At 53.6% G+C, this 24224-nt stretch overlaps 1 protein-coding gene across 5 annotated transcripts in view; it reads right to left on the bottom strand.

The window, feature by feature from the left end:
- MRC2 (mannose receptor C-type 2) overlaps positions 1 to 24224 on the bottom strand; it is a 52712-nt gene that overhangs the window by 5463 nt on the left and 23025 nt on the right. For all 5 annotated transcript variants that reach the window (XM_087441359.1, XM_004432625.3, XM_087441361.1 and 2 more), the window contains exons 2-20: positions 18003 to 18404; positions 16996 to 17169; positions 16607 to 16771; positions 16274 to 16387; positions 15623 to 15766; positions 12739 to 12927; positions 12450 to 12604; positions 11017 to 11124; positions 8794 to 8909; positions 7976 to 8124; positions 7123 to 7340; positions 6233 to 6375; positions 5015 to 5117; positions 4597 to 4735; positions 4449 to 4484; positions 4037 to 4197; positions 3868 to 3935; positions 3038 to 3138; positions 2614 to 2756 (exon numbers count right to left, since the gene is read on the bottom strand). In XM_087441359.1, coding sequence (XP_087297485.1) covers positions 2614 to 2756; positions 3038 to 3138; positions 3868 to 3935; positions 4037 to 4197; positions 4449 to 4484; positions 4597 to 4735; positions 5015 to 5117; positions 6233 to 6375; positions 7123 to 7340; positions 7976 to 8124; positions 8794 to 8909; positions 11017 to 11124; positions 12450 to 12604; positions 12739 to 12927; positions 15623 to 15766; positions 16274 to 16387; positions 16607 to 16771; positions 16996 to 17169; positions 18003 to 18404 — 2828 coding nt within the window. The remainder of the gene's footprint in view (positions 1 to 2613; positions 2757 to 3037; positions 3139 to 3867; positions 3936 to 4036; positions 4198 to 4448; positions 4485 to 4596; positions 4736 to 5014; positions 5118 to 6232; positions 6376 to 7122; positions 7341 to 7975; positions 8125 to 8793; positions 8910 to 11016; positions 11125 to 12449; positions 12605 to 12738; positions 12928 to 15622; positions 15767 to 16273; positions 16388 to 16606; positions 16772 to 16995; positions 17170 to 18002; positions 18405 to 24224) is intronic.

Here is a 24224-nt window from a genome sequence, read left to right as displayed (position 1 = left end):
CCATGCTGAGGCCGCTTCCCACATACAGCAACTAGAAGGATGTGCAACTATGACATACAACTATCCACTGGGGCTTTGGGGAGAAAAAAGGAAGGAAAAAAAAAGAGAAAATGAATGATTTCCAGTAATTTTCTGTTCAGAAAGTGTGATGGGGGAGAAAGAAGGTAAGGAAGCTTTGGAGTCACAAAGAGGGGTGGGGGAGGTGCCGCTCAGATTCTGGATCTGACTTAACCTTTCTGCCCTCAACTTTTCTGTAAAATGGGAATAAAACTGTCTTTGGGGGTTATTTTTAGGATTAAAAAGAATAGTGCATGCCACAGAGTAGGTGCTTAACAAGTGAAAACTCTTACTACAAATGATTAGATCTAGTGCCAGCCTACTGATGCAAATGTCAGATTTCAGGTAGAAAATTGTTAACCCAAAACTTGAAAACTCTTACTACAAATGATTAGATCTAGTGCCAGCCTAGTGATACAAATGTCAGATTTCAGGTAGAAAATTGTTAACCCAAAACTAATGCAAGAATTTTTTGGAGATCTGTCACAAAGCCGATGCATCTGATTTCACAGATGTAGTCCAGAGCCACTCTGAGGGCTCCTTTAAATAACAAGTAAAATTAGTCATAACATTTGAAGCGCAAGGTCACATCAGTACCACCAAGAAGTAGCAGTTAAAGGGAGGAAGTATTTGGTTCCATCCAGTGAACACTCGGGGCCTCCCTACCATGTGCAAGTGTGTTAAGCGGTATGTCAGGTGCCAGTGGCCCTGCCCTCTAGGAGCTTAAAGCTAGTGAGAGAGGCAGACTCCTACATGCTTTACCTACATCCAAACACCATGGGGCTGCAGGGGAGCACAAAGAACTAGTAAAGCAAGATGTCTGGGGCCAGGGGGTGAAGGGGCAAACAGCCTTGCATGCTTCCAAGGCTTTCGACAGAAGAGTAACTGGTATCATTACAATGATGCTGACGAATTAAGAAAGAGACCAATTACATATATAAAATATATTCTCTTTTATATTAGGTGGAAGAAGCCATGAGAATAAGTTTTTGGAAAAGTTTAATGATGCTCAAAATACAATACTGAGAAAAAAAAGCTGAATACAAAATTACGTTATTGAGCATGATCTCAATTATGTGGAAAAAGGCAGGAAATGGAGTAACAAATATTGATAGTGATTATCTCTGGAGAGTATGGGTTTTATTTTCTTTCTTCTGTTTTTTCCAAAGGTTTAACAATACACATGCCTTTTTTTTTCTTTTAAGATAGGAAAAGTATAATATTCACTTGAATATTGTGAAGAGAGTAAGAACTCTGACAGTAAGAGGCTGGCTGCACTCCAATGCACGACAAAGATTTATGGGTTATATTGTCTAGTGTTAACTAACCTAATCCTCACAATGGGGCTAAGTGGTCTTACAATGTCCTGCAAAAAAACCACGGACTGAGACTCGTACTACTGATGCCAGCACAACTGAGGAAGCGGTGCCCTTCTCTTCCTGGGATAAGCTCTTTTCAGCCACTAGGTGGTCTAACACGTCTGATAAATCAGCCCACCAGTGTGAAAGTAACCACTTTTGGAAAGAAACTCACAGTCTAGAGGGAATGTTTTGAAAACACGTTTAGAAGCATATCCATTCTGATTAATTTCATTGGCCCAGACTTTCCTATCTGCACACTCAAAACACTGGGGAAGAGAATTTTCTAACGGTGTTTTCAAAAATCTGCCCAAGACTTTTTTTTTCAAACCCTCTTGATCAAGTCTTATGATTAATTTATGAGGCAGATTAGTTTAAAATGCAGAAATTTACTAAGCAATTTTTTGACAAAAACCTTTGCTTAATTGGTAGAATGACTGAACAATGGAGAGAATGACTTAGAAAGCCCAGCCAATGATGGATGAACTTTTTTCACTTCAATCTATTTGTCTTCGTGAGACAACTTTTTAATCTACAACAACCATTAAATTCATGTTTTAAAATAATTTGAGCTTCAAACAAGACCCGTGAAGTCATGAATCACAAAGTGTCAGACCAAGATTTTTAAAAATGAAGAAGTATATGCAATTACTTTGCTCTTATTAAAATTAAGTATTAATAATTATAGTTAATTTTTGAGTGAGCACAAAATTTTGTTTCATACTACTAATAAAAAATTTTTTTTAACTTAAAAATACTATTTTTAAACCTTTAGCTTATAGTTTATAGTGTTTTGTTCTCGTGCATATTTTACTATATATAATATTAGTATGGAAGCAAATATATATATATTTTATTTACACACATAATGACGTAGACACACATACTTTGTACCTTCAACATTTTGTTTTACTAATAGGAGTTCATTACCAAAATGTTTGGTGACCACTGATCTAGAATGCTCACCTAACCATGTGGACCACCTCACTTCCCAGTGGATTAGAAGATGTTACTGCACTGAGTTATTTTCCAAGGAGTCTAGCCCTGGCCCTGGGGCCAAGTAGGAGAGAGGTTGGTGGGTACAGGCAAGAGGCCATGACTTTGACGTTGCCAAAGAGCCAGGACTCCTGAGGCTCGGCCTTTCCAAGTTCACATCCTCTCCCCCGACTCCCATGGGTGACCCCTCCCCACCTCCTACCTTGTTGAGGAACTGGTTCCAGCCAGAGGGGCAGCCCCCCAGGGCCGTGGGCGGCAGGTCTGGGGGCTGCATCTTTCTGGTGCTGTTGCTGCGCTTGCAGATGTAGGGCAAGCCTGTCAGGCACCTCTGGTCTCCCCAGTCCTCTGCAGAAAGGGGAGGGGAGTGGAGTCACCCCCAGTGCAGGGCAGGGCTGGCAGCACCCTCGCCTCATGCTCTGAGAGGTGGCTGGGCTGGGCTGGGCTCAGGCCTCTGTATCCAGCTCTGAACTCAAGTCCTCTGTGACTGCATGGAGGACCATGGAGATAGACCCTCCCCTCTCTGGGTCCAGCCCTTCTTGGGTTGTGGGAACAAAGAGAATGAGAGGAGACTGATGGGCCCTGCCCAGGCTCTCCTGGCCCTCTCTCTGGCCCCATCTGGCCCTCACCTCGACTGGCCGTCATGTACACGCACTTCTTATCCTTGCCGATGGGCCGAGGTTTGCCGGGTGCCCAGGAGATGAAGTTTATAATGGAACCATCTGTCCACCTGCAATGGCACCAAGCAGGCGTGACTCCAGCATTGGCCTTGGGCCCAATCTCCCCGTTTGCAGCAATGAAGGCCTCGGGACAGGGGGCAGGGAAGGGCCCAAGTCCAGGGGCTCAGTGGCTGCAGGCTGAAGAGTGGGGGTACCGAGCTCAGTGTGGCTGGGGACCCCAGGACGATGCCTCCAGGTAAGGCCCAGCCCTCCCTGAGCATTCACTTCTCTAACTAGAGAAGAAGTCTAAGAATCCCAGAGCTGGGATCCAAGGGCAACAGTGTGCTCAGATACTCGTGTCCTCCTGGTCCTGCCTGCCTCAGGCGCCCTCATGCATGGTAGGTGGGCACTGAATACAGAGGCCCCTCTGGACATCATATGTTCTTGCCCATGTCTTGAGGGGGACTCATTTATGAGTGACCCCAGCATAATGTGAGCTACAATTATTTAGTGCCCAATAATGTGCTGGATGCTTTGCTAACGACTTTACGTATCTTATTTTTAATCCTCAGAGCAATCCTACCAGGCAGGCCTCATTATTCTCATTTTCAGATGAGAAATCCAAGGCCCAAAAAGGTTAAGTCATTTACTGAAGGCCACACAGCCAAAGAGGAGCAGAACTGGATTCAAATCCAGTTTGAATGTGAGGGTGCGCCCCTCCCCAGCTCCTGTCTGGGGTCTAGGCTGGCCATCCAGGCATGTGCCCCCTCCCACACCTGCTGCCCCAGGAGAGCGCCTACCTGAAGCGCCCGTCACTCTCTGCGGTGTGTAAGCCGATCCACCAGTGCTGCTCCTGCCCCCTGGAGAACTGGGGAAGCAGGTGGGCAGGTGAGGGTTGGCAGGGCCTTTCCTCTGCTCCTGGGCCCGCCCATCCCCTACCCGCAGCCCCCGGCTCGTTCTAGTGCCCACCTTCTGCAGGTTGTGCCCCAGGAAGTCCAGCTCCGCCTGGCTGTGTACGGAGGCCAGCTCGGCCTGGAACCACGTGCAGATGCGCTGCGCCTGCGCCCACGCGGAGTGGTGCTCGAAGAACTTGTACTCCGCATCCTGGAAACGCAGCCATTCCCGCCGGCCTGCGGGGGCAGCGCGGGCATGGGAATGGCGGCCAGGCTGGGGTCCAGGGCAGGCGGGCCTGTGGCCCACAGGACCCCGGGCAGGCACCGCTCCAGGCTCCAAGCCCAAGCTTGCCCCTCCTTCGAGACGGAGGCCGACAGGGCTCCAAGCCCCTAGTTCCCTTTTTCTCGGCTCAGACTCCTAAGCCCCGAGGGGATGCCCTTTCCCCTCTCGCGCCGCCATGGGGAGCAGGGTGGGCAGCGGGCCTCACCTTGCGGGCTGACGTCGGGCTCCCGCACGTCCGCACCTATGGGGACAAGAAGGACAGAGGCACTGCGGCGAAAGGAGACCCTCCCCTGGATCCCCGGCCCCGCCGCCCTTCGCCCCATGCCCCGTCCCCCAGGGCCACCCCACCCAACCTCTAGGGATCTTGCAGATCCAGTCCAGCTGCGTATCGCACTGCATGGCCACCCACTGCAGAGAGGCCAGGTCGAGCACTGCGCAGCCCCGGATGTCGTCGTCGTCGTGCCGGCTCCGGTCGAAATTGTGGTAAGAGAACTAAATAGGTCGGGGTAGGAGAGTTCTCGGGCACGAGGCGCAGGCTGCTCCCATTCGCAGACCAGACCAACAAGAGGCCCGGCCTGAGCTGGGACCCCCCAACCTGGGCTGGACGCCCCGGTCCCCCTTAGTTTGCCTGCCAGCTCCAGCCAGAGACCGTAGCTCTGCTAACCCTCGCCCACCTCCCGGCCGGTCCCACCCTGAAACCCCGCCTACAGCCAAGCCCCGCCCACTTAGGCCCCGCCCGCCGGCCGTCCCGCCTACTCCAGGCCCCCTCACCCCCAGGCCGTCGCTCCACCGCCAGCTCTGCCTCCCTCCAGGGTCTCGACGGTTCAGGCCGATCCAGAACCAGTGCTGCTCGTGGCTCTCAGGCTCTGACTCACTTCAGCACAAGCCGGGGGTGGGGACAGAAGAGACGGCGGATGAGATGAGCAGGAGCCCCTTGCAGCTGTGACCTGGGCGGTCCCGAGGACCTGGGGCCTCTCCTGGGCTTCATGCTCATGGGGCAGTACGCTATTGGGCCACCTTTAAGAAGTTCCCTCCCCAGAAAGAACTGGGGAGACCTGGACTATGCGCCCAGCTCCAGGTGTGGTGGGTGGCTTGGCTCCCTTCCCTTGCTACCCTTTGGGACGGGTTTGCCCTGACAGCGAGACTGCAGGCTTTCACTTGAAGGCGTTTAGGAAGTCGATGGGGATGGAGCATAGACCTGGGCTGTGGAATCAGATACACCTGGATTCCAGTCCTGGTTCACCCATGGACCAGCTCTGTGACCCTGGGCAAACAACCCAGCCTTTCTACCAACCCACAAGGGTCCATGATAATGTCTACTTTGTAGGGTTGATGAGAGGATTGAATGAGGATTAAACATTTAGTGTAGTACCTGGTACATGGTGAGAAGCGATCAATGTTAGCTATTATAATTACTCTTCAAATAATGTAATCCTAATGTTTGCTGGGAGGAGATATCCCTGGAATTAAGATCTCAGGAAGCCTCGATCCATTTGGATTTTTCCCAATGCTAAGGGGTTATAGGTGCTGTGTGTCAGAGGAGGCTGGGAGCCCACAGGACAGAGATGGGGTCTTGGAGGGACCCCATGGGCAAATGCTCACATTTTTAGGCTTTCTCCTCCCATCTCTCGGGAAAAGCTGTTTACTGAGGAGCGTGGATTATTATGGGATGTGTAAGGTATGGGGGAAAACATTCAACTTGGATCAGCTTGCAGAAGATTTTGCCATGAAGAAGGAGGGACGGGAACGGCAGTTACTTGCATACAAGTCTGTGAGTCTGAGGGGATGTTGCTGCCTCTGTGACGCTGGTGAGCAACACAGGGTCTCCACCTCCAGGGGAGGAGAGGTGGTCCTGGCACTAGTGGCAGATACGAGGTCATTCCAAGCCCTCAGACAGCCCTCACTGGGGTCACCTTCACCCTGCCCTGTGCCCAGCAAAACCAAGAGCCCCACACACGTGCACGCAGGCCATGGTCCCAGGCTCAGTACCCGAAGATCTTGTTAAGCATGTTGGCCACAAAGTGCTCCTCCTCATAGCTGGCCAGGCTCAGGAGCTGGGCCCCCAACTCCTGGCAGGCCCCCTGGGCCTGGACCCAACTCTTCTTGTCCTGCAGCCGCTCCGAGCCAAACACCTGCAGGAGCAGAGTCCAGTTATCTAAGCTATCCCCACCCGCCCACCTTCCTAAGGGACATGTGCCCTCCTGTGACAGCAGTGGGGAGGGGTGCTGGGGTCTCACTGGACAAGGGGTCCCGACTAGCTAAGACAATCCTCCTTGTCAGAGAATGAGCCCCAGGGGAGGGGAGCCGGCACTCAGTTCCTAGAGAATGCCCCCTGCCCGGTCCCCCTAACCAGTGTGAGGTCTGGCTCTTATCCCAGCATAGCCACAATTTGCTGTGGCCAAGTCCCTTCCCTCCCCTCCGACCCCGACTTCAGTTTCTCCATGTAATAAAAGACCCTGGACTACATCAGTGGCTCCCAAACCCAGCAGGGTTTAAAAATACAGATTACCAGGCCCACCCCATCCTTCTGAATCCCAATCTCCATAGTGACAGACTGAAGATTTTATTTTTATCAAGCTCCCCAGGCAATTCTGAAGAGCAGCCAGCCTGGCCCCAACGTTTGGGAACCTCTGAACAGATGATCTCTCTGGTTTCTTCAATTCCTCAAATGTTTACTGAGCACCTACTATGCACAAGGCCTCAGAGTCCACTGACAAGAGTTTCATGAGGAATTCTCTCTGTCTGCAGGCCACTGTAGGGAAGTCTCCCGGGGGCCCACTGTGTGAACAGCGGCTGGGTCCCACTGGGACCACACCTCCAGGTGAGCTGCCTCTTTGCTCCTGTCTCTCTCCCTCCCTCCATGCCAACAGGCTGCCCACCTTATAGCAGTGCCGGAGTTTGGGGTCTGAGGCCCAGCCCTGGGGACAGGAGCCGGTGAGGCTGGGCGTGGGGTCTGGCCCCGGCAGTTCAGGCGTCACTGGCGTGCCCAGGCTCTGCCGGCAGATGTAGCGAGCCCGGAACGCGGTGCAGTTCTTCACCTCCCACAGCCCCATGGCGCTGCCCGTGGCCAGGGCCACGCAGCCCCCACGGCTGTACCCTGAAGGAGGGAGAAGGGAGATGGAGGGCTCACGGTCTGACCTTCCCCCACATCACCTCGCGGCACCAGCCCAGACCTCATACTGGGAACCAGCTTGGCCATCTCTGCAGAGACACGCTCTGTGGGGTCGGGGCCCAGGTGGAAAGAAGGGAATGGAGACCGAGTCCTAGCTCTGTGTTTACTCCTGTGAGATCTTAGGCAAGCTGCTTAACCTCTCTGGGCCTGTCTCATCATCTACCTCATTAAGTGACTGAAAGGGTTAAAAAGATAATGTGAAATGGTAATAATCATAACAGCAAGCACTTGTCTTGCACTCACTACTCAGAGACCTTTACATATTTTAACTCATCTAAGCCTCACATGAACTCTGTAAGGAAAGTACCATTATCCCCATTCGACAGATGAGCAAACTGAGGCTCAAAGATGCGCAGCTAATAAACAGCAGAGTCAGGATCTGAGCCAGGTAGTTTGCTCCAGAGCCTGTGCTCCTAACCATTTCACCACACGATATGAACAATCAATTACTGTGAAGCTCTGGGTCTCGGTTGTGGCAGGACGGGTCCACCACCACCTCCCGGCTTCACCAAAGAAAGTCAAAGAAGGGGGCTGACACAGTCCGTGGAGGAGGGGCTCACCAGGCTGGTCCCGGTTCCAGTGGGTGTACATGACCTCATCCCCACTGAGCCAGCGGAAGGAGCCGGTGCTGTTGAGGTCCTGCAGGGCGGTCCAGAAGTACTCGCCATCCCAGTTGTAGATGAGGCTGCTGACAAAGGCCTGCTCGAACCTATGGGAGAGAGGCTGGTCTAGGCAGGGAAGCCTTGCCCCAGGAGATGTGCGGGACCAGTAACTTGCTCAGGGAAGTGGGGACCCCTGGGGGCCCTGCAGGTGACAACCCAGCTGCCCCTTCTACTGTCTGTGCTTCCATGCCTTGCTGAGAAGAAAGTAGAGGAAATGAGACAGAGCCAAGGCCCGTCTCTCCTGGGCACGCAGCCCACACCTATACCTGCCCCTGCCCCACTCTGGGGTCACTTAATAAACAATTCAGGGGCCGGCCCCGTGGCTTGGTGGTTAAGTGCTCGCGCTCCGATGCTGGTGGCCCGGGTTCGGATCCCGGGCGCGCACCGAGGCACCACTTCTCCGTCCATCCTGAGGCCGAGTCCCACATACGGCAACTGGAAGGATGTGCAGCTACGACATACAACTATCTACTGGGGCTTTGGGGGGAAAAAATAAATAAATAAAATCTTTAAAAAAAAAAATTAAAATAAAATAAAATAAAAATAAACAATTCATTCTTGTGACGATATTAGAAAATGGCCCCGAAGCAGGTGAGGCTCAAAGAACTCCAGGTCCCTCTGCACTTGATGGCAGAATGCTACCCTGTTTGGTGGAGGGGCCACATTAGGCCAGGACATGGGCGAGCACTGGTCCCGGCACCTGCCCCCTCCTGTACCTGTTGGTGATGGTGACCAGCTGAGAGCCGTGGTCGGTGCACAGGCGCCGGGCCTCACTGTAGGTCACTTGGTCCTCACCCAGCCAGTAGCAGGATGGGCTGTGCCACGTCCAACCCTGGCTCAAGAGAGTGCACAGAAGAGGAGCATCTGTGGGAAAGGCTCTCCTCCCTCACCCCTAAGTCCTGGGGCGGGGGGATGCCATCAGTGGCATCACTGAATGTGCCACAGGCTTGGGCACAGGACAGAGGAGACTGGTTTGACACCAGAGATGGCTGTTCCTGCGCTGTGCTCTGCACCTGGTCACTCCACACTGCTCCTCCCACCACTACACACAACTGCCAGACCAGGGGCGGAAGCATGGCCCAAAGGTGGCCAATCCAAAGGCAGCCAGTGACCTGGCACGTGGCCTGGCGCAGAAAGATGTGGCCCATCGGACTCCTCTCTTGGGCATTTAAACCAAGAGACGCAGCAGGAAAATTGCCAGCTGGCTGGGAAACCAGAGCTGATAAGCTGGGAGAGCTGCCAGGATGTGGAGGGGCCTGAGTAACCTTCGAGGGGCCAGGAAAAGCTGGGGTAAGGGGAGCATGCAGCTGTGGTTGCGGGGCAGGGGAGGACGACGACACGGATGCACTGTCAGCAAAGCTGCAGATGAGAGAGCACTGCTCCAGGAGGCCCGGTGAGGCTTCACCCCACAGACCCCTCTCCCCTTGGGCCATCCTGAGGGCTCTCTGCTCCTGCCCTGCAGATCAGGAACGGAAGCTCAGAGAAATTAAGTGACTTGACCTTGTACACAGAGACAGTACAAGGTGGAGCCTGGACTTGAACCCACACCACAGAGGCTGTGCCTGTCCTCGCGACAGCTCCTCCTAAGATGACACAGAAGCCTGCCAGGGCCTTCGCCTCCAGGAGGCCTTGAGGTGGGAAGCTTGAGGGTGGGCTTGAGGTTGGAAGAAAGAGACACAGCCCCATGGGCAGGAGTCAGAGAAGAAGAGAAGCAGGGTTGTGTATGTGTGTCTGTGTGTATGTGTGTGCATGTCTATGTACGTGTATGTCTGTGTATGTGTGTATATGTGTGTGCATATGTGTCTGTGTCTTTGTGTGTGTATGTGAGGGAGGGGTCCCCCTATGCCCAGGGCTGCATTAAGACCCCTGGCTCTCCCGGGGTGTTGACCGTGGCTGCCGAACACCCCCCCACACACATTCCAGGCCAGCCCTGGTGCCCGGGCAGTTAATAATTTCCAACCCCACCTCTACCTCACCCAAGCCAGGACAGAGCCCCTGGGCCAGTCTGACCATGCTGGCCCCCAGACTCTTCAGCCAGGCCCCCGTCTTCTCTCTCCCTCCTCCCCAATGGAGGTCAAGCCTGTTGGCATTTCCTGCTCCTCCCCTGGAGGAGAGTTTGGGGTGCAGGTGGGGTAGCGTGTGGTAAAGGGGTTTAATCCAAAGGAAAACAGAGCCAGGAGCCAGACTGGCAGCAAGGGGCTGGCAGGAGGAGCGTGGCCTCGGCAGATGGAGCCATCAGGGGCCAAAACACCACAAAGTGTCCTTTATGAGGGCACACAACCTCCTCATATCTGTCTACACCACTTACACCCCTGCTCGGCTGGGGGCCGGGGTTGGGGGGCTGGAGGAGGGAAACGGGTCAATCACCCACTCTCACCTTCATTCATACACTCACTCCCCCGCTCACCTATCCCCCCATTCTATTCTAATCCCCTCCCTCCCTGAACATCTTCTGGAAGCCCCTGGGGCTGGGAACACAAAGGAGGGAGACACCAGACTGGCCTCATTCCTCCAGATGGACAAGCACACACTACATCAGATGTTGTGGTGTGGGCCAGCAGAGAGAGGTAGCAAAGCAGGCCTGGGGGTGCAGAGGACACGGGCTCACCCAGCAGCCTCCACTCAGGTGATAACTGGGCCAGACTTGGGGGCCCGCCCACACCCATCGCCTGTTCTCTGCTGCCTCTGGGAAGTGGCTTCCCCATGGAGAAGGGGCTCAGGGCTGAGCATGGGGAGCTCTACTTCCTCCCAACAGCCCCCCACCCCACCTCATCTAACATCACTCCTTCTGGAACGGAGCAGTTTGGAGAGCGGGAGGAAAGGGTGTGCCAAGGAAGGGAGGACGCCACGGGAGGCTGCAGGATTCCATCCACCCCCTCCTTCCCCTGGGAGCCCCTCTGGCTGCCCCATCCAGCACCCAGCTCCAGAAGCACCCTCACCTTCCGGCAGCCATGGTCCTCCTCGGTGGCCCCCTGGCTCAGCTGGCCTGCCTTCTTGCAGATGGATGGCAAAGACTGGTTACAGGGACTGTCATTCCAGCGACCCTCCTAGGGACACAGGGTGAGGGACAGTCTTATCCCCCTCCCCCAAATCTCCCAAACCCTTCATAAAACTTGGTTTCTAGAGCTGGCCCTGCCACTGACTTGCTGTCTAATTCTGTGCAAGAGGTTTGACCTCTGTGTTCCAGGCTGTAAAATGGGGAGACAGGATTAGTCCTGTAAGCCTCACAGGGTTGATGAGGACAGAGAGTTGCTATGCAAATGCCCTAAAAGTTCAACAAGCACTGTCTAAGGGAAAAGGTGCTCTTTTAAATTATTTATCTCATTTCATAACCATCCAGGACAAACTGGCTAAGACTGTCAGGGTAACCAATGGCAGGACAGACAGTTGAGACTCCTAGTTCTGCAAGAGGTCCAGCCAGTCCCTGCAGATCCAGGGTGAGCGGAGGCTGCGTGCCCAGACCCACATCTCAGCTGATGGAGCTGAAGAGGAACTGAGTCCCTGGCCTCCCCACCCTCCCCAGCCCTCCAGAGTCCCAGCCCGCCAGCCAGCGTCTTGTCTGCCTTTAGCTCCCTCCAGAGCGCAGAGGGGTTTGTGTGTCCCAGACCCCAGGAGAATGCCTGGCATGTAGAGACACTCAACAAATAACTGTTTATAAATGTTTAAATAGCAGCCCCTATGCCAGATGGCTCTGATTCCACAAGCCCTGGCACTGTCTGCAGCCTCTCACGGCAGAATGTCCTATCTGTCCTGGAGTGGGCAGTCTGTCCCTCTGGCTTCATCCCTTTTTGAAGAGTCTCTCATCTCTGCCTGTAGCCCTGCATCAATTCCTTCATCTTCCCACACCACGTGCGAGCCAAAGCCATGGCAAAGAGTCATCACCCCACAATCTGAGGAGACAGGACCCCGGGCGGGGGAGGGCTGGGGCAGGGGCTGGCACAGAGCCGCCCCACCTGTGGAGCGTGTCCACACAATGTGGGTTCAGATGCCACCTGCCAGCAGGGAAGAGCAGCTGGCAGGAGACCGAGACAGCACCGGGCAACGTCCTCAGGCTTCACGAGAATTAATTCCTTTAATCTTCCCAATGACCCTCTGAGGTTGGCACCTTTAGTGTTCCATTGACGGAGGAGAAAGCCAAGGCACAGAGAGGTTAAGTAACTTGCCCACAGTGACCCAGCTAGTTGGAGGTGGAGAGGAGATTCAAACCCTGGCAGTCTCTCCACGTGGAAGGTTGGTGGGAAAGAGGGGGCTTCTGAGAGGCAACGGGGTGGTGTTACAGGCAGGCTCCAACAGTAGGACATCCTTCAGCTGGAAGAACACGAGGAGGGCAGGGGTGTATTGGGGCCCTGTGATAGGGAGAGGGGTTTCTCACCGGCCCCCAGATGGTGACACAGTCCTCCAGGCTGTCCCGGAAGTTGTTGGGCTCAAAGGGGTGCCAGTGGGTGAAGCTCACAAGGCTTCCGTCCGACCACTCGAAATTCATCTGTAGTTTCAAATCGTTGAGGCCAATCCACAGCTCCTCCACCTCTGGGGGTGCAGCAGGAGAGAGGGGAGAAGGGACACTGAGAGATCAGCCGCAGCCACCAGCAGGGGAGGGAGGGACGGGCTCTGAGCCTCCTGGGCAGGACGGGATCGCAGACCGGTGGACAAGCAGACCTCACCTTGCTTGATCTGCTTGGTGATGAACTCCAGCTCGGCCATGCTGTGGATGCTGAGCAGGTCGCCCCCACCCCGCAGACACGCCTTCTTGGACTCCTGCCAGCTGCGCTTCTCGGCCTGCAGGCGGTAGCAGTGGCCCTGGAAGGGCTGCCAGCTGGGCTCGCACTCTACCTTCACGTTGGCCCACACGTCTGCAGAGACCCACGAGGCCGCTGCTCAGGGACCGAGCTAGGCACCAACCCACTGGGTGTCAACACAGGCAGGGCCCTGAAGTCACCTCCTCTCCCAACCTGTCCCAGATCAGCCCTTCCCACTAGGACAGGTGTGAATGCTGAATGATGCTGAAAAGACAAAACCCTCCAGCATTGTTGGAGGCCCAGAGGCAGGGCCCTGGGAGATGGTGGCAGATTCCACCCAAGACAGGACAGCCTCTCCGGCTGGGGCTCTCAGAAAGAGATGGGCAGGGATTCAGGCCAGACCAGCCCTGAGAACCTCAGTTTCCTCCTCTGTAAATGGGGTTTCCTGCTGTAAGATTCAAACTTCACTCATGTGCACCTTGCTTAATAAATGAAACCACCATCATTGTCTCAACACCTATTGAGTGTAGACTTGGTGCTGATTCCGGCAGTCCAGGATGAAGGGAGTGGAGAGATGGGGCCCACTGGGTGGGCGGCTCGTGAAGTCACTGTTGACTGGCAGGCACCCCACGCTAGGATTTCCGTTCTTGCTCCTTCCCCTACCCCCAGCTCCTCTCCCTGCATCCCAGGGCTGAGAAACCAATGGGTTCCAGGCCCTTCCTCGCCCCCACTTCCATGCATTTCAGGTTCACCCTCTAGGGATGGGGTTCGAGGGCAGCTGAGGCAAACAAGCCCTCACTTGGGCCTTGGCAAGAGAAAACAAGACTTCGCCAAACCACCCAAAATGTCAAGCTCAGGCAGGATTCTGCCTGGCTGGGTGGGAGAGCTTATGCCCACTCACCCCAGACTGGGATTCTGGGAGACACTCCAGGGTCCAGCCATACTGTTTTTTGGAGAGCCGACAAAGTGGGTAGGGCTGAGAGCCTGTGCAGGCTCGCTCCTTGGTTCAGGACCTGTCAATCATCTCTTGTCACCACTGAGCTAAGACCTGAGGCTCCAGCCCCAGACAGAACGGGAGTTTAGTGGGTGTTCAGACCCAAGGGGGCCTGCTTTGGCCTGTGGGAGGAAGGGAGCTCAGGAAATGTGGATGCTTTGGGGGGGGCACAATGATACCTGCCTTCGTAATGACATGCCTTGAGTGATGAAAGCTGGAAGGCAGAACCCACCCAAGAAACCGCCTAGAATATATGCCTCATGCAGAGATGTGGGCTGGGATGAAAGAGGAAGTCCAAGGCCATAGACATATTGGCAAGTCTGTGAAGCCCCAGAGGAGGCCTAAAGGGGGCACAATGGGGAGATCCAGGGGACAGAGGACTTGGCAAGGGGCCAGTTCCACAGAGGGTCACAGATATGCTAGGCTTGCCTACACTGGGGCCCTCCTGTGGGCCCTCCTTCCTTCAGAAAACAGCTCTTGGGAAGATCTGGAATTCGTGCCTGCCCCAGGCTCCCTCCAGCTAGAGGTGAGGTGCCCTAGACGTGAGGCGCTGATGTTTGAAGGCTTTGCTCCTGACCCCCTAGGAGGTAAGAGGAGAAAGCAGTGGCTGACAGCCCTGATCCATCTTTGGCAACACTTTAGTGGGCAGACGCAGAAGTTTCACGCTGTAAGCTCTTTACTTTCTGTGGGTTGTGATTTTTTCTGGTTTTGACACATTTTCCGTATACAAATTCCCTCTTCACCATTCCCAGGACTACTGGATTACTGCGGTAGCCCCTCCAACCTACACTGACAGACATCCGCTGCCACCTATGCAGACGCGCCTTTGGGCCAGGCCAGGTTACAGCTTTACCATCTCTGCGAGAGTTTCTTCTCAATTTGCACCTCAGAGACTAAGGTGCTTGTTGCCCAAGGCCACACACCAGTGAGGGCAGAGTCCCCAGAGCGGTGCCCTGCCCATTGCCCCAGCTCCTCCACAGGCTCCTAGAGCTACCTCTATCCCTATGAATCACGAACGCGAGCAAGAGGTTCCCTGCCTTAAAAACCTGCAAAAGCTCCGAACAGCCCATCTGGCCACACCCAAATTTCACCTTCAGGGACGGGCTGCAACCTGCCTTTCTGAACTGTTCTTCACCATGCCCTCAAAGCCAGTGCTTCTCAAACTTATCTGCACATGAATCGCCTGGGGATCTTGTGAAATGCAGGTTCTGACAATTAATCTGGGGTGGGGCCTGAGAATCTGCATTTATAACAAGCTCCCGGGTGATGCTGTGCTGCTGGTCCAAGGACCACACTATAATTACTTAGAGTCTCTACTCCAACCACACTGCAATACTCACCATCCTTAAAGCCGCTGTGTACTTCCAGGCCTCCACGCCTTTGCACATGCAGTTCCCTCTGCCAGGAATGCCCTTCCCTCATACCTCTTTACACTTACACTCAACTTGAAAGGCCCAAATCAAATGTCACTTCCATGAAACTCTCCTTAACTCTCCGAAGCTTAATCAATTTCTTCTCTAGATATCTCTTCTCCCCTAAAATTTATTACATGTATTTTTATAATAGTTCATAATCCTGGATATTCCAATTGTGTGTGGAGATATCTGTCACCTCCAGTAGAGTGCGACCGCCACAAGGACGCCGTGAGTGACGAATGCCAGCACTTAACACTGTTGTCAACAAATGTTCCCTCAATGAATTAATGGCATATTCCAATTTGTTGAGACTTTGGAGAGGATCAGAGTCATCTTGGCTGTGCGGCTGGGCTGTGCCCCGATGAGCCCCACCCCACCCCGCCTCAGGGCCAGGGCTCACCAGGAGGCGGGGGCTCGGCAGTGGCGTTGGGCTTCTTCTTGCACACGTAGGGCAGCGCGATGCTGCAGTCGCGGTTCTGCCAGCCGCCCGAGGACTCTGTGCGGATCACTCCACAATTCTCCTCACTCGGGTTGTCCGGCTGATCTGTGGGGAGGGCAGGGTGCCAGCACCCCAGGAGAGAGAAACTCACACCCGGCCCTGGAGCCCTGCTCAGAACCTCCTGCTCCCCTTCTCCCTCCCTCGCGAGCCTGGGCCAACTGCAGCACCCCCTCACTGGGTACCGCGGGGCCCTCACTGCCTTCTCACTGGGTCCACATCGTCCTGAACCCTCTACTCAGCAACTGGTACCAGCCCCACCCACCTCCCTGGCCAGGCTGCTGGTGCCCTGAGAGACTGGTGCATGCGGCAGAGGGGGTGAGAGGGGGCAGCAATCAGGTCCACTCCCCAGGCCCTGTGCCCTGGGGAAAGGGCATCAGTTCCTAATCCAGACAAAGGCACTGCATGGGCTAGTGGGGCCTCCCCCAGGAGGGGGTGGAAATCTGCCCCCTTCCCCCCACTGCTGGCCTGGAGTAGGGGAGGAGAAGAGTAAAGAGGAGACCATGCACCTGTGGGGTCCCCAGGCTGCCCTGCGCCCCGATCCCAGCGCCTCACCACTCTCCCAGTTGAGGTACTTGAGGGGCGAGTTGTCCGACCACTGCCAGCCTCCACTGGTGTCCAAGTCATTAAGGCCAATCCACAGTGTGGAGCTATAGCCAGTGAGGAGCCCTGACAGCAAGACGGTGACAGTGAGAAGGGGGTCACCCCATCCTCGGTCCTTCACTCTGCCCCCACCAACGGCATCCTTAACCCCCAACAGCAGAAAGGGCCCAGGGCCCTCCAAAGGTGGGGAGCAAGTCTCAGGCTCCTGCCACCCTGCCCTGCCCCCAGGGTGGGTCAGATCCCAGCCAACCAGCTTGGGACCCCAAGGCTGCCCTGCCACCTCACCATTGATGTAGGTCTGCTCGTGGATCTCGGTGATGCTCAGCAGATCCGCTCCCTGCTGCTCGCAACTGGCCCAGGCCTCCCTCCAGGACAGCGTGGACTGGAAGTTAAACTGGTAGCAGCTGTCGGTCAGCTGGTCCTTGTCCCAGAAGGTCTCACAGTCGTTACCTGCCACCATGACAGCCAGACATGGGTCCCTCCCCATCCTCTCCTTCAGGGTTCACATGGGGGTCTCTCGAGGAGTGCAGAGACTCCACACAGGCTGCTCCATGCTACAAGGAGGGGCCGCTTTTCACTCTAGTCCTGAAAGTCCCGCCACCCACACTGAAGCCCCTCATGGCCAGCCTCCCACCAGGAGCCACCCTGGCCCGCCCGCCATGCCCTGCTCTCACTCTTGATGGGGCAGAAGCCCCAGCGCTCATCCTTGCCGTAGTCCTGGGTGGTGGCGCACCACAGATGCCCGTCCTCGCGGCCTGTGCTGGTGCAGCCATGGAACCACTGGTTGTCATACTTGAAGGGTATGGTGCACGGCTTCCCGTGGGAGTTCCCCTGGATGGTGTAGACCTCTGCAGCAGAGGGGAGCCAGGCCCTTGGCATCTGGACCCCAGAGACTGCCCACCCCCCTCACCCACCTAAGGGAAAGTCCCCTATAACCCAGGGCAGGGGGTGGGGTGGGGAGTGGGAGGCAGGGATCAAGAGTGGAAAAGGCGGCAGTGGGCATGACAGTGGCTTTAAGGCTCCCTCTGCCATCAGGTCAGCCCAGGAGCCCGGGAGAGGTCCCACTGCTCATCCCATAGGGCTGGGAAGAGGTTCCCTCAATGCCCCTAATGCCTGTCCAAAATCCAGCTGGGTGAGGGGGCCTCCAAGTCATCCACAGAGGACAGAGCCTGAAGGAATCCCTACTCAGCTCCCCAGCCCAAGGGCTCCACGCCCCCTATTGTGTACCCCTCCTCCCCAAGTTCCCCCTTGGAACTCAGGGTGGCTTCCAGGAGAAGGACCCCCAGGATGGAGCTGCCCACCACGAAAGGCCCCTTGCTGGGTGACGCCAGTCCCCGTTCACCCCTGCAAAATGGGGATCAAGACACCTGTGGGGTTTACCTTGGGGTCTCCCTGCAGAGTGGGCCTGGGGAAGGGAATTTTCATTTAATTTTATTTTATACACTTTTGTACTGTTTGAAGTCTTTACAAGCATGTATTAACTTTGTAATTTTAAAAAAGTAAATTAAATGTTTTGAAGTTAATTTTCTTAATTATTCAAAAGTCCTTCCCATTACGATTAAAGATATGACTGCCAAAGGTCTGTAGAGGCCAAAGGCCTGTCAGCCCAGAGTCTCTCCCTCCATGGCTCCAGGCCCCCTGACACCAGAGGCCCCGCCCTCCCCTGCAAGCAGCCTCTCACCATAGTAGGGCCGAGCACATAGATCCTCGTCACTGCCATAGATGCGCCACTGGCCACTGCGGGTCTGGTCGCCGCGCTCCAGGGTGCCAGCCTTGGATATGTTGCCGGCACGGCCCCCCAGAAGCAGGGACAGCTGGTCACCCAATGTGCGACAGTGCCAGCGAAGATTCAGTGCCTCCCGGTCACATTCGTACATGCCCAGGGAGGCTGTGGTGTTGGTGCCCGGCCAGCCTGTGCCCAGGCATTGCATGGTGCCCAGGTTGAAGAGCCGGTTTCGGGAGACCCATTTCCAGCGCTGGGCAGGAAGGGTGGTGTTGCAGGCTGGGGAGACTCTGACTTGCCCACCCTGGGCCTCCAGGCAGCCCTGCAGTCCATGGCTGAAGATGAGGAAGACATTGGGTTCTGGAAGGGAAGGGAGGCCATGAAGCCACCACATGGGCTCTCCTGGCAGCCCCTGATGGCCAGTGCCGCCTACAGACACTGACCATGAGCCCAGGACTGGGTTGTGAGCCTTCTCTCATATGATAAATCACTCAGTCCTCACTCAGACCTTTGAGGTGGGGGGGGGGGAGGCACCACTGTGCCCCTGTGCCCAGCTGAGGCACAGCCTGCATGACAGCATCTGTTTTACCCCACGCCCACCTGAAGGAGCAGGCTCAGCCCTCCGTCCCACCCCCAAAATCAAATCCAACTCCACATGGCAATTTGGGTACTGCAGACTTCTCTGACGACCTCCTGAGGGGTGGTGGAGGCATTTACACCACATACCACATTGCAACCTTTATCCCGATCTCTTATACAGCTTGGCTTTTCTGTCACAGTTCTCTGGCCTGGAGTCATTTGTCTCACTCCCTGCCCCTCAGCTTCACTGGCTCCATCTTTTCCTCCCATCTAGAATCTTCCCAAAACACTCACCCCCGATACCCAACCATTCATGCCCCCCATAACCATTTCACTCATTTTTCAGACAGCATTTAGCTCTCTGCTTCCCCAATCCTGCATCTTCTCACCATCACCTTACTGAACATTCCATGGAAGACGGTGAAATCCCACCTGCTCCCAGCACCGACTTTACAGGTTAAGAAATCGAGACTTAAATTTATAGAAAGTAGATTAGTGGTTGTCTGGGGGCGGGCCGGGGGTGATGGGAATGGGGAGTGACTGCTAAAGATACACGGTTTCTTCTGGAGGTGATGAAAATGTTCTAAAATTAGCTTGTTGTGATAGTTGCACAACTCTCAATATACAAAAACCCAATTAATTGCACATTTTAAATGAATTTTACGATATGTGAATTATATCTCAAAGCTGTTATATCTTAAAGCTGTTATTATATCTTAAAGGTGTTGAGAGAAAGAAATGGAGAGAGAAAGGAAAGAGGAAACTGACATGAATTCAGAGACATGAAGTTACCTCCTCCCAGTATCACACAGCAGTAAGCAAACCCAGGTCTCCCTGACATCCACGTTCACCACCTCCCTCTTGCTCCTCGGCTGCCCCTTAGCACACAACACACACATCCCAGTCTCCAAAGAACTTCTGCATCCATTAGCCACCAGCTCCTCAGGATGATTTTCACGCCTTGAAAACATGAATTTGACTGCCAGGGTTCAAATCCCAGCTCTGCCACTTAATGTGTGACTTGGGTAAGTGGCTTAAACCTCTCTCTGACTCAGTTTCCTCATCATAAGACTACTGTAGGGCCGGCCTGGTGGTGCAGCGGTTAAGTGCATGCACTCTGCTTCAGTGGCCTGGGGTTCGCAGGTTTGGATCCCAGGCGCGCAGGTTCGGATCCCAGGTGCGCACCGATGCACCGCTTATCAAGCCATGCTGTGGCGGCGTCCCATATAAAGTAGAGGAAGATGGGCACGGATGTTAGCCCAGGGCCAGTCTTCCTCAGCAAAAAGAAGAGAATTGGCATCCGGGGTTAGCTCAGGGCCGACCTTCCTCACACACACACACAAAAGACTATTGTAAAGGTTAAATGAGATAATACATGTAAAGTGTCTGGAACAGGGTCTGGTACATAGGAACAGCACTACAAATGTTTATTATTTTTATTATTATTGTTATTATTCCATGTTATAGGTAAAGAAATTGACTAAGAGTGGTGAAACGGTTTGACCAGTCACAAGGCTGGTAAGAGATGGGGCAGGAATTTGGTCCCAGTCTTCTGAGTCCAAACCCCAAGCTCTTTCTGTTCTGCCATGCTGGCCTTATCATCCCTCTACAGGCCATTCTCCAGGGCCAGCCAGAATGATCTTTTAAGGATGTAAAAAGTTCTAAAAAAATTTTTAAATAACATTGGAGTATTGAAGGTCATCAAGAAAACAGCGATGAATTCAATGACATAATAATGTTTTTCATGGGAAGAAAAATGCCATAAAGTCAAAATTCAAATGACAAAAATATATGTTACTTAGTAGAGGCAAATAGTTTATTCCCTAATACAAAATGAGCTTCTACCAAAAAAATAATACATTATGAGGAAAATACCAACAACTCAGTAGAAAACAAGTAAAAGATACGTATACACAGCTAAAAGAAAAAAAAAAAAAGAAATGCACTTGGCTATAAATATTTGAAATGACAGCCTCACTCATAGTAAAAGAAAAACAACATAAGTCAGATAAGTCTCTCTCCTGCTTAAAGTCCTTCACAGACAATTCATCATTCTTCAAATAAAATTCAAATTCCTTACTATGAGCTACAAGATCCTACATGGTCTGGTCCTGACCACCAGTCTGATCTTTGATCATATTCCTCATCTTTGTTCAAGTCACACCAACCTTCTTGCCTTTCCTTGAACAGGCCTGACTCTTTCCAGCCTCAGGGCCTTTGCACTGTTTCCTCTGCCTGGCATTTCACATTTCAAATAAAGGTCACATCTTTAAAGATTTTATTTATTTTATTTTTCCCAAAGCCCCAGTGGATAGTTGTGTGTCGTAGCTGCACATCCTTCTAGTTGTTGTATGTGGGACTCGGCCTCAGGATGAACGGAGAAGTGGTGCCTCGATGCGCACCCGGGATCCGAACCCGGGCCACCAGCATCACAGCGCGCGCACTTAACCACCAAGCCACAGGGCCGGCCCAAGGTCACATCTTTAGAGAGGCCCTCCCTGACCTCCTAAAGTAGCCGCATAGTTACTCTCTAGCCTACTGCTTGATTATAATTCTCTTCACAGAATTTATTATTAACTGATTTTTTTTTCAACATCCGGGTTATCTGTGAGTCTGGGTCTACTAATTTTTCTCTTGATTATGGGTCACTTTTTCCTTCTGCCTGCATGTCTAGTGATTGTATTATATCCTGGACATTGTGGATAATATTATAAAGAGTCTGGATTTTTTTTATTATACTCTGGATGCTGTGGATGATATGTTACAGGGAGTCCGGATTTTTTATTTTTCTAAAAAGAATGTTGAGTTTTGTTCTGACAAGCAGGTAAATTACTGGTGGATCACCTGGATCCTGTAGAGTCTTGGTTTTAGGCTTTGCTAGGGTGGGGTTGTTTTGGTTTTGCCTTTAGTTTTAGGGTGTGGCTGTCAGCCTTGGGTTTAATCACAAGGTGAGGCTTTTCTGGAGTTTCAGAGGAAAACCTAAGGCAATTACCGAACCCCTCGAACTTGGTAGAACTTGAATTCCACATTCTGTTTCCTCGGCACCAGGCAGCAACTGACTCCTCTGCTGCTGTTTCTTGCTGGGTTCCTGGGAGCCTCACTCTGCCCACGCTCAGTTTAGGAGCCACTCACGATCTGAGGAAGATTTGTAGGAGGACATCTCTATGGCTCCTTCCTTTCTGGAATTTTCCCTCTCGATTTTTAGCTTTTCTGGTGGCCCCAAACTCTGAGCAGTAAAACTGCCACTTTCTGTGTGAGCTCCTCAAACGGGGCAGTGCTCGGGGTGGGGGGGTGGGGAGGAGCTGCTTAAATGAGCCACTCTCCTTATCTGCTCCTTTTCTTTCAAGGACTGTTCCCTCCCCAGCATCTGCCTATTTCTGATTGCTCTCCAGCACCTTCAAACCACTGTTTGAAGGTACTATATATATATATATATATATATACACACACACACACACACACACACACACACACACACACACACGGAGAGAAAGAGAGAGAGAGAGAGAGAGTGTGTGTGTGTAACACTGGCCCTGAGCTAACATCTGTGCCCATCTTCCTCTATTTTGTATGTGGGACGCCACCACAGCATGGCTTGATGAGCAGTATGTAGGTCTGAGCCTGTGATCCGAACCCATGAACCCCAGGCTGCCAGAGCAGAGTGCTCCAACTCAACCACTATGCCACTAGGCCAGTCCCTGTATTTTATATTTTATTCTCAGTCAATGCGCATTCTTGGCCAGAGCGTGAGACTGATCCACGCTACCCTGCCATGTCCAGGACCAGACTCGCTATCTGACATGCTGTTGTTTATTTTCTGTGTCTCCCTTGTTCATAGGGTCGCAGGGATTTTCTGTCTTCTCCACCGGTACCTATAACTCTGCCTGCCACATAGCAGTGCTTAATAAATCCTGGATGAACAAAAGAATGAAGGGATGGATCTCATGCCTAGACAACAATCACAACCCACCAGTGGAGCTTTCTGCTCCTTGTGCCAACTGCCAGATTAATTTTCCTAAGGCAGAGCACCCACAGCTCCTGTCACTGAGTGCTCAAAACACCAGAGTGGGAAGGCTGGTGGGGCAGGGACACTGGTTGCTCTATTCTTCGACAACACTGGGATGTGGGTTCTCTCTGGGCAAGACACAGGTGACTCCCTGAAGGACCACTAGGGCGACTGCCACAGCTAATCCACCTCCCTCGGGGCTGCCTCCCCTCAACCTGCTCCTTCCCCTCCAGCCACCCTCTAGGAACCATCAAATGGCCCCAGGACTTGATCCAGGCCTGCCAGAGCCTCCTCTAGGGACTGGGGATTTGATTCTCAGAAACCCCACTCCCGTGAGGAGAGGCAGCAGTAACAGACAGGCAGGGGGTAGGGAAAGGGCCTGGGACCAGAAAAGGGAGAAGATCATGCTTGTTTCTATAGATGCTTCTCAGAGGTAGGACTGGATAAGGTGGCCCAAAATGTCACAGCAGCTCGGGGGGCAGGACCTTCCCTGCTGCCCAGCCAGAAAACCACACGTGGACTAAAGCAATTCCGGCCAGGCTGTGCAGTCGTAACAAATGGCAAATGAAGGTCCAAAAGAGGTCCATGTCAGTCAGGAGAGGCAATTCCAGGATCAGGCCACCCTCCCCTCACTCAACAGACGAGGAAACCGAGGCCCAGAGAGGGGAAGAGACTAGGACGCCCAATCACAGCATCTTTCAAGGCCTCAGCTTCCTCCTCTGTCACATGAATCATGGCTGCAAGTCCCCCACTCCCTCTGACGTCCTAGGTTCTGGATTCAAACCCACAAATCTTCCTGGAGCACCTGCTATGTGTGTGGCATGTCCCAGGCAGTGCTGGGGCCATGAGGCCATGAGGAAATACCCAGCACTGTGCTTGTTAGAGAAGAACAGTGGGCTTGGACACAGCAGGACATGAGGGCAAACAAGCCCTTGAAATCCAGGTGTCTGGGGGCGAAGGAGGGAGCCGTGCCTTCTGGGCGTGGGGAGACTCGCTGAAGATACTGAGGATCCAGGGGAGGCAGAAGGTGAAGAATGCGGGTCACAGAATGGCCTTGGCAGTAAATGAGAAAACTAAGAGGAATTTGGGAGCAGAGGGAGGCCTGTAGGAGAGGCACAGTGCAAAGGGGAAGCTGAGAGGAATTCTTGGAGGTGGATCCTAGGGACTCTGCCAAGCTGGGGGCGGGGGGGCTCTTGGGAGAGCATTTTCCACCCAAAGTCGAGGGGTGGTCCTGGGCCCTTGCAGAAAGGCTGTATCTCCAGGGCCCAATGGAGGAAGAGTTCAAGTCCAGCCTTGGCCCAGCTGGAAATGTTAAGGGGAGAGGGGAGGGAACAAAGGCATTTTGAGACTGACTCTGCGTTCTCTGCATCTGTGCTCTCAGCAAGCACGCAGGAAGCAGGAGCTCAAACTACAGAGGCCTGATGCCCCCCATCCTGAAAAGGACCCCTCCAGGCTCACCCACCTCCCCGCCTCACTCCACACACCTGGGAGCATCAGGGGTCCGTGCAGGGAGTGAAAGCGCCCCTCACTAGGACCTTGTATGGCTGTCCTCCAGGACAAAGAGGACCTCTTGGGTTTTGCTGGCAACACACCGT

This window comes from Ceratotherium simum, chromosome 16 (assembly GCF_057802395.1).
Source record: "Ceratotherium simum simum isolate JZ-2026a chromosome 16, ASM5780239v1, whole genome shotgun sequence".
Classification (NCBI taxonomy): Eukaryota; Metazoa; Chordata; class Mammalia; order Perissodactyla; family Rhinocerotidae; genus Ceratotherium; species Ceratotherium simum.
This window is presented reverse-complemented; position numbering and strand designations above follow the sequence as displayed.